The 15,396-nt window shown below is 39.0% G+C and overlaps 1 protein-coding gene across 3 annotated transcripts in view; it reads right to left on the bottom strand.

Annotated features, from left to right (window-relative positions):
- PHIP (PHIP subunit of CUL4-Ring ligase complex) overlaps nucleotides 1-15,396 on the bottom strand; it is a 146,714-nt gene that overhangs the window by 116,624 nt on the left and 14,694 nt on the right. For all 3 annotated transcript variants that reach the window (XM_080666553.1, XM_080666554.1, XM_080666555.1), the window contains 2 exons: nucleotides 12,361-12,511; nucleotides 12,169-12,267 (listed from right to left, as the gene is read on the bottom strand). In XM_080666553.1, the coding sequence (XP_080522679.1) occupies nucleotides 12,169-12,267; nucleotides 12,361-12,511 (250 nt within the window). The remainder of the gene's footprint in view (nucleotides 1-12,168; nucleotides 12,268-12,360; nucleotides 12,512-15,396) is intronic.

The raw sequence follows: 15,396 nt of genomic DNA, 5'->3' as shown, positions 1-15,396 counted from the left end.
CTCTTTTCTTTTCTGGAAACTAGTCTGATGCTGCTTCAAACAGAAAATAATGTAACATTTTAAGTTTTAAACATTTTATGTATTTTATAGTTCTTTAAAAAAAAATTATTTTTAAAAGCAATAGTTTGCCTGGCTGGCGTGGCTCAGTGGTTGAGCATCGACCTATGAACCTGGAAGTCAGGGTTTGATTCCAGTCAGGTTACTTGCCCGGGTTGCAGGCTCAATCCCCAGTAGGGGGCATTTAGGAGGCAGCTGATCAATGATTCTCATCATTGATGTTTCTATCTTCCTCTCCCTCTCTGAAATCAATAAAAATCCTATATAATAAAAGCCTGTCAGGTCGTCCATTCAACCAATCAAAGTGTAATATGCTAATGATATGCTAAGGCCGCTCAATCGCTCACTATGACATGTACTGACCACAAGGGGGCAGACGCTCCGACAGGTATGTTTGCTTGCTGCTGGGGTCCAGCCGATCAGGACTGAGATGGGCCGGACACACCCTGGAGCCCTCCCCAGCTGGCCAACCTCCCACGTTCCTCCCTGGCCCTGAATGTACACCAGTGGAGTCCCTCGGCCTGGCCTGCACCCTCTCACAATCTGGGACCCTTCGGGGGATGTCGGAGAGCCGGTTTTAGCCCGATCCTGCAGACCAGGCCGAGGGACCCCACTGGTGCACGAATTTGTGCACCGGGCCTCTAGTACTGAATAAATTTTAAAAAGCTATAGCTTTATGCCAAATATATCTTTAAGTTTTTATTAATTTTAGAGAGAGAGGAAAAGAAAAGGAGAACAAGAATGATGTGAGAGAGAAACATCAACCAGTTGCCTCCCATATGCACCCAAACCAGGGACTGAACCAGCAACCTGGGCATGTGCCCTGAGAGGGAGTCCAACTGGCAACCTTTCAGTGCATGGGACTACGCTCAACCAACTGAGCCACACTGGCCAGAGCTATTTAAAATATTTTAATCATTCATTTCCCAGTCAACAAACATTTTATGGAGCACCTATTTTGGCCAAGTATGGGCTAAGTGATATAATAGAGAAAAACAAGACAAAGCACTTACCTCTTGAGAGATTGCAGTCTAGCAGGGAAGACAGACATGAAACAAGGACTTACAATATTAAGTGGCATCAAACAAAAGGTATTGGGAAATTATGAAATATATAGTACAGGGTACTAAACTTTGGGTGGGGCGGGGGGAGGATTTTATCTGAGAATCAAGAGTAGATTTCTCTGAAACACTGACATTTAAACTGAAAAAGTTCCGCTATTTTTGACTGGAAAATGAACAGCAAAAGATGGAAGCATATTCTAGGTCAAGGAAAGAACATGTGCAATGCTCTGAGGCTGGAAAGAATATAGTATTCAAACAAGTTAAAGAAGTTGTGTACTATGGTTAGCATACAGAGGACAGAGGGCTAAGATTCTCAGTTGGTCACAGCATTCCGGATATGCCAAGTTGCATGTGCAATCCCCAGTCAGGCACATAAAAAAACCAAGCAATGGATGCATAAATAAGTAGAACAAACTGGTGTCTGTTTGTCCATCTCTCTCTAAAAATCAATAAAAAAGAGAGACTGAGAAGATAGAGGACATACTACAGAGTATGCATGGTCAGAAATTTTGGACTATTTCCCAAGGAAAATAAATTGAAGGCTTTTAGGAAGAAGTGGGTATCTTATGTAATAAAGTGCTAACATGCTAATTGGACCTAACAGCAGCACAACCATCCAGAAAACCTTCCGGATGAAGTTGGGGCTGCAAGGGCTGAGGCAGCCGGGGCTGTGAGGGCTGAGCCCCTTGCACAAATTTTGTGCTTTGGGTCTCTAGTGATATTATAAGATAGTTTTGAAGTAATTGCAGTTTAATCTCTTAACTGCAATAAGAATAGACCAGAAGGGATGTAACTAAAAGCAAAAGCTGTTTTTGCAAAAGAAATCAAAGGGTTCCCAAAAACAAAATTTCGTTTTAGAGGGCATACTACAGAGTACTTTCTAAGGTATGGTCAAAAATTTTGGACTATTTCCCAAGAAAAGTAAGCTGAAGACTTTTATAAAGAAAGAAGTGGGTATGATATTATAAAACAGCTTTGAAGTAATTGCAGTTTAATCTCTTGACTGCAATAAGAATAGACCAGAAGAGATGTAACTAAAAGCAAGAGCTGATTTTGTAAAAGAAATCAAAGGTTCCCAAAAACAAAATTTCATTTTAGAAAAAATTTAATCAGTTTGCCGACAAGATTCTAAAGCTTTCTCAAAGAACTGAATATTTCCTCTCAAATTTAAGTATTTATGTGGCAAGATATAAACTTGAAAGAAAGAATATATCAAGCCTTATTATTTCTAGAGTTCAGATTCTGAGACAAAATGTTCCTATACATAAGTCAATACAGGCATACCTCATTTTATTGTGGTTTGTTTTACTGTGTTTCAGATATTGCAATTATTTACAAATTGGACGGACCTTCTTCCAACAAAAGATTATGACTTGCTTTATTGCAATAGCCACTTTATTGCGGTGGTATATCTCCAAGGTATGCCTATAAATAGACACAGCTGGTACAAGACTAATGCATAAAGATTTCAGAGAAGGCAAAAGGATGCTATATAAATGCATAAGATCAGAGACAAAATAACCAGGGCAATAACTAAGTTTTAGTTACTACCTCAATTAAGTCTGTTAAATTTTTACAATTTACATCACAGACTAGTAGGTACAAAGTAGTCCGGATTTATAAACAGAGAGTAAAATAAAACAAGGTTAAACCCTGGCCAGATAGCTCAGTTGTTAAAGCGTCATCCCCATATACCAAGGTTGCAGACTCAAACCCTGGAGGGCACATACAAGATAAACCAATGAATGCATGAATCAGTGGAACAACAAATATCTATCTCTCTCTCTCCCCTGCCCTCTGAAAAAACTAAATCAATAATTAAAAATTTTAAAATAATAATATATTTAAAAACCAACCAGCACTGAGGTAAGCTCAAAAGTTGCTTCTTAAATTGTACAAGCATAGGTTCTAATATTCCAAGTGTAATCAATTGATAACTTAGTTCACTAATAAACCTTCATTTTCTAAATATCAGTTTCTGGATTTTTTCCATAAAGCTACCCTTGGATCACTTATCTCTCTTCTTCCAACCACCAATTCTATTTTTTTTACCCTCACCCACTTCTGAACTTTCCTTGTTTCATCCCAGTTCATCAATGACATGACTTAACTACTGTCTATTTAATATTTACTAACTAGAGGCCCGGTGCACAAAGTCGTGCGTGAGTATGGTCCCTAGGCCTAGCCTGAGATCAGGGCCATCTTCCCTGGCTGCTGGCAGCTGGCCACTTCCCGTGCCTCCACCCACCCAGGTTCCCAGTTTGCCATGAGGCGATAGGATTCTAAAGGCCAGGGGGAGGGACTGAGAGACCAGCCGTTCCCGCCCGCTTGCCAGCCTCACCCCAGCCATGAGGGCCTTGGCTTGGCACCGCCGCATCCCCCACCACCCACCCCGGTTCCCCATTCGCCATCCGGCAATCGGAGCCTGCAGGCCAGGGGGAGGGACCAAGAGGTCGGCTCTTCTACCCATTCGCCAGTCCGGCCCCCCATTGCCACCCACCCCGGTTCCCCGTTCACCATCCGGAAATCAGAGCCTGCCGGGGGGAGGGACCGAGAGGTGGTCAGTGCACCTGATAGTGACTGGTCGAGCGGTCATTCTGCTGTTATGGTCACTGAGCTTTTATTATATAGGATGCTGAGGAATTGGGTCTATAAAGAGCAATAAAATAAAACATAATCCCTATCCTCCAGGGCTTAAAAGTTTAATATTACAAAAGTCAAAGGTAAATAAATAGCTACAATTATGTGATAAAAGCTATACTAGAACCCTGGCCTGCAGACTGAAGGGTCCCACGTTCGATTCTGGTCAAGGGCACATGCCCGAGTTGCGGGCTCAATCCCCAGTGTGGGCCGCGCAGGAGGCAGTGGATCAATGATTCTCTGTCATCATTGATGTTTCTATCTCTCCTTCTCCCTTCCTCTCTGAAATCAATAAAAACATTAAAAAAAAAAAAAAAGCTATACTAGAGATAACTAACAGTAGGCACTTAATTCTACCCTAGTGACATTTAAGTTTTAAAGGATGAATAGACAAAAAAAGAGACACTGCAGAGAAAAATAAAACATGTGCAGAGACAAAGGGATAAAAGACAGTTTGGCTGATTCTAAGGGCTGCGGAAGAGGTGTACAAAGCTAGAGCAGAGTCCAGGTTAGGAAAAGGCAGGATAAGTAGAAAAAAGTCAGTTTTGTGAGCCACATTTAGGGCTGACCCTATTCAAAGTCATCAGGAGAAAGGAGGCAGGATATGAGCATATTTGTATTTTAGAACATTTAGAGCAGTGGTTTTCAACTAGAAGCAATTTTATTTGAGGTATTTGGGAATGTCTAGATACATTTTTGGTTGTCACAATCATGGTGGAGAAGTATTGAGTAGAGTAGATTGCAACTAAAATGTATTGGGTACAGGCAGGGATTCTGATAAACACAATACAATGCACAGAACAACAAATTATCTGGCCCAAAATGTAAGCAGTATCAAGGTTAAGAAACCCTGATTTAGAAATCCTGGTAGAGCTAAGTCCTACAGTACAGAAATAAGACTGGAGCAAATAATCGGACAACCTGTAAATTCTAGAACAGAGGCCATTTCCCTGTTTATCCTGCAACTCTAAAAAAAATTCATTTATCATAGTCCACTGCCAGATATAAGGTAGGGACTCAACATTTACTTGGTAAGTGAATGAATGATGTAGAACTCCAGGCATTAAGTACCAAGGCGTGAAATGTTGCTGTGGCCACAGTAAAAGAAAACAGATTTAAAAGACTAGAAAAGAGTATATGTCTAATTTACTAAATATACACCCCAAAAAATGAATAAAAAAGTCTAAAATAAAATGACTCCTCGGCTTAGAATAACAAGTTTCAGAGGGCCAAAAATTCTACTTTAGACATTTTGAAGTATGAGACAAATTTGAGGTATTCAAATAGAGAGGTCCAATAGTTCGCATATAGTTTGGAAAAAAGTTAAGAATGGAAAATTCAATTTACCACCACACTGATCTTAAGTGATCATCTATCTGACTTACAGCAAGAAGTTCAATGAAAATGAATAAAACTTAAGTGCAGTATGGTATCCTAGACCAAAAATCCTGGAACAAGAAAATATAGTTAATTGGGAAATCTGTTGAGATATGAGTAAGGTCTGGTGCTTAGTTAATAATATTGTATCAATGTCGGTTTAGTAGTTTTGAGAACTGTACCAGATTATAACATTAGGGTTAAACTAAATACAGGGCACACAGGACTCTTTGAACAATCTGTGCAACTTTTTTTTTTTCGTACATCACAGGTTTTATTGGGTCTGTACAGAAATGTTTAGTTGTCAAAAAAAACAACAACACAGTAACATACAAATGGATCCCTGGCTTTGGGCTCTATGCAACTTTTTTTTTTTTTTTAATATATTTTATTGATATTTTACAGTGAGGAAGGGAGAGGGATAGAGAGCTAGAAACATCGATGAGAGAGAAACATCGATCAGCTGCCTCCTGCACACCTCCCACTGGGGATGTGCCCGCAACCAAGGTACATGCCCTTGACCGGAATCGAACCCGGGACCCTTCAGTCCGCAGGCCGACGCTCTATCCACTGAGCCAAACCGGTTTTGGCTCTATGCAACTTTTTGATAAATGACTTCCTATTCCAAAATAGAAACTGTATTTTAAAAAACACCCTATATCCCAAATGTATCAAAATTAAAATATGTGGATTTTAAACATTTAAATCTGTATTTTAAGAAAAGCTAAATATAAAGGTTTTGTTTTTTCCCCACTGATATTTGGCAATACCACACTGACCAAGAAAAGAGCAAAGAAAATCTTTAAAGGTAGCCAGACAGAAAATGGCAAAGAGTAACCCCCCCCAAAAAGAAGAAATAAGTCAGTACTACAAAAGTTTGCATTTTAAAAATATGTTTTCTGACCCATATTCTGTAATAACTTGAAATGATACACTGTATCACCATGCAGGTAAATTATTAAGGCAAAAATCTTGATGAACTTTTCTTTCCATACCATCCTATTTCATAATTTTCTAGGAAAGATATTCAAGGCTGTCACCAGGTAAACTAACAAGATATGACACTAAACCATGACTAGAATAGTCATTTTCATTAGTCTAGCTTTTCTGTTTTTATATTTTCCAATTACAGTTTACATTCAATATTATTTTGTATTAGTTTCAGGTGTAGAGCATAGTGGTCAGACAATCCAGCTTTTCCTTAGAGATTTCAAAAAATACATGTTTAAAAAAAAGTAGGTAAAATTGTCAAGCATTCTAGTACAGGTATATATTTTTAAATATAAAGAACTAGCATTTTCCTGATGATATGAATAGAAGAAAAAATCTTAACACAATTTTTATATATATAAAAATAAAATACAAAATAAAATCTTTCAGAAAGGTACAATTACCTACTTAGTAATTAATTCTGTTACCTGAATATACCAGTTGACTTTCTGTGTTGTAACACAAAACCCAAGATATTTTTGTCATACTCACATTCCCTATATTCATGTCAGCAATACTTACTGATCTGACCATATATGACTAATACCAATTTCCTTTAGTAGCCTAAGGTTACTATTTGAAAGTTTAGCATATTGAGAATCCTATCTAATAAAAGACTAATATGCAGATTGACCATCACTCCAACACACAAGATGGCTGCCCCCATGTGGTCAAAGATCCCACGCCCATGTGGACACAAGATGGCCACCACAAGATGGCCAGCAGGGGAGGGCAGTTGGGAGGGACCAGGCCTGCAAGGGAGGGCAGTTGTGGGCGATCAGGCCAGCAGGGGAGGGTAGTTAGGGGTGACCAAGCCATCAGAGGAGGGAAGTTGGGGGCGAACAGGCCTGCAGGGAAAGGCAGTTGGGAGGGACCCAGGCTTGAAGGGGAGAGCAGTTTGGGGGTGACCAGGCCTGCAGGGGAGGGCAGTTAGGGGTGACCAGGCCTGCAGGGGAAGGCAGTTAGGGGCAAACAGGCTGGCAGGGGAGCAGTTAGGTATCAATCAGGCTGGCAGGGGAGTGGTTAGGGGGTGATCAGGCTGGCAGGCAGAAGCGGTTAGGGGCAATCAGGAAAGCAGGCAGGTGAGCAGTTGGGAGCCAGCAGTCCTGGATTGTGAGAAGGATGTCCGACTGCCCGTTTAGGCCTGATCCCACCTAAACGGGCAGTCGGACATCCCTCGAGGGGTCCCAGATTGGAGAGGGTGCAGGCTGGGCTGAGGGAAACCCCCCCCATGCACGAATTTCGTGCACCGGGCCTCTAGTAAGGAATAATGGAGTCAGACTGGCTTCATGACTCATTAAATGTGTAATCTTGGTCAAGTTGCCAAAACTTTCCCTGCCTCAATTTCTTTCTCTGTAAAATAATAATAGTTCCTCCTCTAAACCATTTAAGGTTTTAAAAGGGAAAATACTAGAGTACTGCCTGGTACACAGTAATTACTTACATAGCAAATATTAATAGGAAAGTTATTTACTATCAACCCTTTTGCACCTTAATTGACTACCACAGGGTTGCCTAACAAGGTATTCAAAGAACAACACAACCTATTTCCTATAATATATGGATCTGAAATTCTCAAAAAGAGAATAAACTTTTCCCTATAGGGGAAGCTTCCATAATATTTTAATTTCCATTTCTTTCATAAAAACTATTCTACCCCCAGTTTAATTTTCTAAGTGCAAATATACTCTATTGTCTCAATTCTTTGTGTTGTTTTTTTAAATAGTTGTTCATTATAGTAAGACTAGGGGCCCAGTGCACAGATTCGTGCACATTAAAAGGAAATTATTTAGAAGAAAGATTTGTGCGGTAATTATGTTACTACAAAAAATTACATGTCAAAATAGTATGTATAATATAAAATTAAAACACACATGCGATTGGCGCCAGCAAGAGCTTTATATGTATTGCGCATGTGCAAGTCAACATCTATATTTAAATTGCCAGTGCGCATCATATGTACCAGCCAGTCGGTCGGATGGTTGGACATACATACAGTTGGTTACTTAACCTTTTATTTATAGATTAGAGAGAGAGAGATCATTTTTTAACCAGGGTAATCATATGTTCAAAAAAAAAAAAAATCCATGATTACCCAACATACAAATGTCACATACCTTTAAAAAATAGGTCAGAGAAAACAATCCAGATGCATTACAGAGATAAAAATATAAATCATAAAAAAAAGAGGGTAACAGAGAAGTAAAAAAAGTCTAACATCTGTTCAACTGGAGTCCCAGAGGAGAGAGAATGAAGCAGAGACGATATCCTATCTAATAAAAGGATAATATGCAAATTAACCATCACTCCATCACAAAGATGGCGGCGCCCAGTCCGCTTAGCCTTGACAGAGTCCCCCAGTCCTGGGGGGCTGACACTGAGAGCAGGCAGTGTGAACGGCCTGGCGAAATCTTGCTTCATCGCCATGGCGATGTAGGGCCTCTGGGCAGCGAGCACGGATCAGCTGGGGTGAGACGCTTGCTTTGTCGCCGTGGTAACGCCCCGGCTGCAGAGGGCCTCTGGAGGACAGAGGGCCCGGCCTGCAGCCTCTGCGGCCAAGCACAGGCCCGGAGAGGAGACGGCAGGCCCACCCCCCGCAGAAGCGGTGCGGTGCCCTTGCGGCTCCCGTGGGCGCCGGCAGCTTGCTTCCGACTCCCGCGGAAGCTGCATGCCTCCCATGGAAGCAGCGCGGCTCTCGGCAGCGCGCTGCGGTTCCCACTGGCTCTTGCGGAAGCGGCGGGCGGCCTACTGCGCATGATATCACGTGATGGGCTACTAGTATTAAAAGATAATGACTGAGAATTTTCTAATGTACAATAGAAGACATTATAGATTCAAGCCTAATAAATCTCAAACAAGATAAATTTAAAAGAATTAACACCAAGACACAAACTGCAGAAAACCAACAAGAAAATCTTAAAAGCAACCAGAGAAAGAGATCACTTTCCAGTAGCAATAGATTTTAACATAAATATATAGTAATTACATATAAATGGCAAAATGCTCCAGATAAAACACAAAGACTGTCATACTGTATTTTTTAAAAGCCACTTCTATACTATTTTTAAGAGATAGAGAAAATGAAAGGATACTCTAAGTAAAACAATGGAAAAAGATATCCTATATAATAAAAGCCTAATATGCTAAGTGTCCAGTAGTCTGTTCAACCAATCAAAGCTTAATATGCTAATGGTATGCTAAGGCCGCTCAACTGCTCATTATGTTGTGCACTGACCACCAGGGGGCAGACTGTCAACTCATCGACCAGTTGCTATGATGTGCACTGACCACCAGGGGGCAGACACTCCAACCGGTAGGTTAGCTTGCTCCTAGGGTCATCCCCCAAGGGCTCCCGGATTGCAAGAGGGCGCAGGCTGGGCTGTGCACCCCCCCCCCCCCCCGCCGAGTACACGAATTTCGTGCACCAGGCCCCTAGTAGTATATAAACATACAGCAAAATTATGCCGAACTAATATTATTAGTATAGTTAAGTATCCAAAAAAGGAAAAAATAGGATTTGGATAGATGGCTAGGTAGGAGGATGGGGGTAGTAAAAGAGGCAATGATTAAAATAAAGGTCTCTGAAAATTCACAAGTTTAAACTTGGTGGTAAAGGAAATATAATACCATTAGAGGCCTGGTGCACGAATTCATGCACCAGCGGGGTCTCTTGGCCTGGCCTGTGTGGATCGGGCCGAAACCAGCTCTCTGACATCCCCCGAGGGGTCCCAGATTGTGAGGGTGCAGACTAGGCTGAGGAACCCCACCGGTGCACATCGGGGCTGGAGAGGACTCCAGGGCGTATCCGGCCTGTCTCGCCCAGTCCTAATCAGCCAGATCCCAGCAGCAAGCTAACCTACCGGTCGGAGTGTCTGCCCTCTGGTGGTCAGTGTGCATCACAGCGACTGGTTGAACAGTCGAACAAACGGTCGGACACTTAGCATCTTAGAATTTTATTACATAGGATTAAAATATCTTAAACAACATTATTATACTACCTTAATCAGAAAAGCGACATAGCTAAAGTAGAATTAAATAAGAGGAATATTACAGTGTTATACAGTATGACCTGGAATTTTTCATACTTTTGTTAGTGGAAGGGAGAGATGGAGAAGGTATCAGAAGATGGGGAGTCTATGATAAAGTAAGGACCTAATAAGGTAAAAGGGATCTAGGAGGCATTTTCAAGAGGAAGACCTATCTGCATCAGTTTTCTTTCTTTGAAATTTTAAAAGCAAAAAAATGCACTATGCTTTATAAACAAACAAAAAACAAACCAAAAAAACCCAAACATTTTGTTTTCCACCCTTGTAACTATTCTGTATTATGATGCAGTCGCCCATTAAATTAACCTAATAACACACAGGTTAGTAAACCAGCAATTTTCAACCTTTTTCATCTCATGGCACACAAATTACTAAAATTCTGCAGCACAACAAATAACATAATTTTTGCAGATCTGATAAAAAAAAAAAAGGTATAATATTGATTTACAAAAAAATAATAATAATTACCTACACTTTTTGGTCCAAAGTGACTTTAAAAAAAAATCAGGTTCCTATACTTGTATATAAGGATTTATGGTACTAAGAATTAACCAATTAGATACAACACTATTATGTGACACGACCAATAAGATGCAACTCTATTATATGACCTATATATTTATGGTTTAAGACTGGCCATTCACACCAAATGGCTATCGTTATTTTTGCTTTTGTCCTTTTTTATTTCACAATCTAAGGGAAAAGAGGTCAATGCCCTGACTACATAGTGCATAGTTGAAAATCGATGCAGTAAACAATTCTTTGTAAAAATAAAATACTGATGAACTAATTAGCCAAATTAGATACAATATACACAATCCATAATTATATTACCAGAGGCCCGATGCACAAAACTCGTGCAAGGGGCTTGGTCCCCACCGCCGCGGCAGCTGTCTCGGGGCCCCCGCCGCTGCAGCTTCGTCTGGAAGGATGTCCAGTCCAATCAGCATATTACACTTTTATGATTATAGACTAGAGGCCCAGTGCACAAAATTCATGCACGGGCGAGGGGGCCCTCAGCCCAGTCTGCACCCTCTCCAATCCGGGACCCCTCGGGGGATGTCTAGCAGTTGGACATCCCTCTCACAATCCGGAACTGCTGGTTCCTAACTGCTCACCTGCCTGCTTGCCTGATCGCCCCTAACTGCCCACCCGGCCAGCCTGATCACCCCTAACCACCTCTGCCTACCTGATCGCCCCAACTGCCCTCCCCACCGCCGGCCTGGTCTCCCCCAACTGCCCCCCCTGCATGCCTGGTCACCCCACGCAGCCTGCTCTTCAGTATTTTGGTTGTCCTTCACTAACACCCTGCCAGCCTGGTCGCCCCACACAGCCTGCTGTTCGGTTGTCCGTCTGGTTGTTTCAGTTGTGAGGGCCCCTGGCTTTTTATATATTAGGATTACTAGAGGCCCAGTGCATGAATTTGTGCATGGGTGGGGGTCCGGCCGGCCTGCACCGATTGGGGCCAATCAAGCTGGGCTGGCCAGGGGGAGGGGCCGTAGGCAGTTGGCCAGCCAGCCCTGCCCCCTGGTCAAACTCCAGGTCGAGGGGACAATTTGCATATTAGCCTTTTATTATATAGGAGGATGACTTCTTCACTATTAAGATCACTTATATAAGAATCTGATAAGCCCTAACCGGTTTGGCTCAGTGGATAGAGCGTCGGCCTGCAGACTCAAGGGTCCCAGGTTCGATTCCGGTCAAGGGCATGTACTGTGGTTGTGGGCACATACCCAGTAGGGAGTGTGCAGAAGGTAGCTGATCGATGTTTTTCTCTCATCGATGTTTCTAACTCTCTATCCCTCTCCCTTCCTCTCTGTAAAAAATCAATAAAATATATATTAAAAAAAAAAAAGAATCTGATAAGTGTTATCCTCTTTGAATGTTAATGTACGTAATATGAAATTCTCTGATTCAACAGTAAATAAAAAACATTTTTATTTTCAAAAGCTCTTTACCAAAAGAATAGCAACTTGAAAATAAACTTAACTCACCAATGCTGGGTGGGCTACCATAGTTAATTGGTGACTCAGGTGGTCTTCCACAATGCAATGCAGCCAGAGCAGATCCTTTCCACACAACATGCTTGCAGCCTATTAAACACACATATTTATGGGTATGAAGATAGGGCACAAAGCCAAGAAATAAGAAAAGAATGTCTAAATGCTATTAGAAATTTTTCATACTTTTGTTTGTGCGTAGTAAGGACTGTCTTCCAGCTCCTAATAAAGTTTGTACTCCAGGAACACTTTGTGGAATTTCTTGTTCAAGAAGAGGTCCTAATCGATGACATATTTGCAGCAAGTGATCAGGTGCTAAATGTCTGTAATACTTCACCTATTACATAAAAGACATGAAATATTTGCTAAATAAAGTGATGTAATTCTTTATAATAAGTAAATACTCTTTAAAAAATATAGTAATTTGTTCTGGCTAGTTAACATTTCATTTTACTTGGGAGAATAGTTCATGTTTATTCTGTGAAATCACTTGACTCACAAAACAGAATAGGTACCCAACCATCATTTAAACTACAGAGGAAGAAAAAATACAAAAGAATTAATGTAACCTAAATATAGCAAGTTATAAATTAACAGATGTTAGTCAATGCAAATACTGAATGATGAAAATAAATATATAGCATTGTAATCTAAAATGGTATGTTTTAGTTTAACATTTTAATTCACAAAAATGTCAAACTATAAAATAAAGTAAAATGTTTTATATCCTTGATATTATAAAGAGTATCTCCAGAATAATTCAGGATTAAATAAACTTGATAGTTCATGTTTTCATTACAAAATTTTAAAGACTTAAGAGAGCATCTATGCTGAGTTTTATTATTTACCTACAACCTAACATAAAGGTCAAATTCCAACTATTAATTGAAACATATTTGACTTGTATAAAAAAATAATCTACCTTCTAGAAAGTTGGAGCATTTCTGGAACAACTTCAAAACACTGCTTAATTTATGCTACCATTTGAAAACACGTTATGCAATGCTAATTTACTTATCCTAGAGTATTTTCAGTAAATAGACAATATTTGCATATTAATCTAAAGAGAATTAAAGAAAATAAAGTATACTATTTTACCACTTTATATTTAGAGGTTATCAAGTTACTAACAATTTCTCATTGTAGTACCTAAATAATAATACTCTCTAATTCGGCTGTTTTCAAAGTGTATTCAGAAAACCTCTGGGAGTTCCTCAGGCAAAAATTACAAATAATAAGATACTATTTACTTTTCACTCCCATTTTTCTCATGAGTATTTGGTGTTTTCCAGAGCCTACATGACATGTGATGTTACAACAGAATGAATACCAAAGTATTTAAGAATCTGTCTCTATTAAGCCAGACTAAAAAATGTAAAACAATGACATTATTCTCACAAATTTGTTCTGGAAAATAATTATTTTATTTTAAAAGTTAATTAGAGCCAAAACCGGTTTGGCTCAGTGGATAGAGCGTCGGCCTGCGGACTGAAGGGTCCCAGGTTCGATTCCGGTCAAGGGCACGTAACTTGGTTGCAAGCACATCCCCAGTGGGAGGTGTGCAGGAGGCAGCTGATCGATGTTTCTCTCTCCTCGATGTTTCTAACTCTCTATCCCTCTTCCTTCCTCTGTAAAAAAATCAATAAAATATATTTAGAAAAAAAAAAAAAAAGTTAATTAGAGTAATGTGGGGGAAGGTCAATGGGGATAAAAAGAAGACACATTGTAATACTTTAAACAATAAAAAAGAAAAAAGAATGTTGATGTATGGCCCTTTGGCTTTTTCATTCTTCTGTTTACCTTGCATTTTTACATTATGTTATAATCATTCACATATATGTCATATATTCATATATAACTTTTATATATACATATACAAATTTTCTATCCTATCTTTTCTCCATAAAATTATATTTTTGTTGTTCTCATGTTAGTATTTGCTTTATAAATAAAATTTAGTGACTGCATATTAAAAAAATAAAAAGTTAATTATAGTAATGTGAAATAAATTTAAATAAAACATTTTAAAATTTCTATTTTTAAATGATAAATATGAGATTATAATCTATATAAACAAAGGAACTTCAACAATTTTTATTCATGTAAAGGGGTGATGAGGCCAAGAAGTTTGAGAATTGCTACTCTAATTCATTTAGTAATGGCAATTTTAGTGTGAACTCCTTATAAAACTGATTTGGAGATGTGTGGGGTTAAATAATTTCATTCCATCTTGTAGTAACTGTCATACTCTAAGCACTGAAGACCATGATGATATTTCTAAAAACTTAGCTAGTATTCATCCTTCTAAGCTGAAACTAATTGAGAGGAACTTACTTTACTTTTCCTCATAATACACTCCTGTCATGGAGACAGCATGGAGCCATACCATCACACTGATTTAAAATCATACAGTCTGGCAAAAAATAGTCAGTAAGTACTGATAGACTAAATACTTCTGAAGAAGGTTCTAATACAAATTATATACACTACATCGCTGCTTTTGAGATTCACAAAGCACAATGACATTAAAACCTCTGAAAAATCTTAAGATAAAACTATCTAATTGTGTTTAATGCACAATTTCCCAAACTCATTAGCTATAGTATCCCTTTTTCACTAATAGTATCATCTTGACCCCAAATAATACTTTTTCAAATATCAGTTTCAGTATGATTAGCTAAATAGAAAAAGCATTTACAAGAAAATATGCCAAAATAATAATTTTAGATATATTTATACTTTTCTCTAATCTTTCCTAATTTGCTTACAATAAAATTTAAAAGAAAAAGTATCTAAAATATTTATGTCCCTTCCAGATCTAAATTTGTATATGATAATTTTTCTAATGTGACTTCTTTAAATTGATCAAAATTCCTTGTAAAAATTTTATTTTAACAAGAAAATTGATTACTTCTTAATGTTAATTTTGTGATGATCCTGTATTAGTGTCTTTTTGCAAAATACATTTCAGGTAACGAACCTGAAAATCCTTATTGCAGAATTTCATCTTTTAATAAAATATTATGAATCCACTTTTTCCTGACTAAATATTTTCTTGATGATTACAATTTTTCAAAATCAACTTTCATTTTAAAGTTACAAGAGATACTTTCAATTCTTAAAACTCCTCATGCTTTCTGGCTTTTGAGACTTTATACAAGCTGATCTCTCTGCTTAAAATCTATTCTTTACCCACCCACCTCCACTATCACTCTCAAGTCT

This window comes from Plecotus auritus, assembly GCF_963455305.1.
Source record: "Plecotus auritus genome assembly, chromosome: 4".
Taxonomy (NCBI): Eukaryota; Metazoa; Chordata; class Mammalia; order Chiroptera; family Vespertilionidae; genus Plecotus; species Plecotus auritus.
This window is presented reverse-complemented; position numbering and strand designations above follow the sequence as displayed.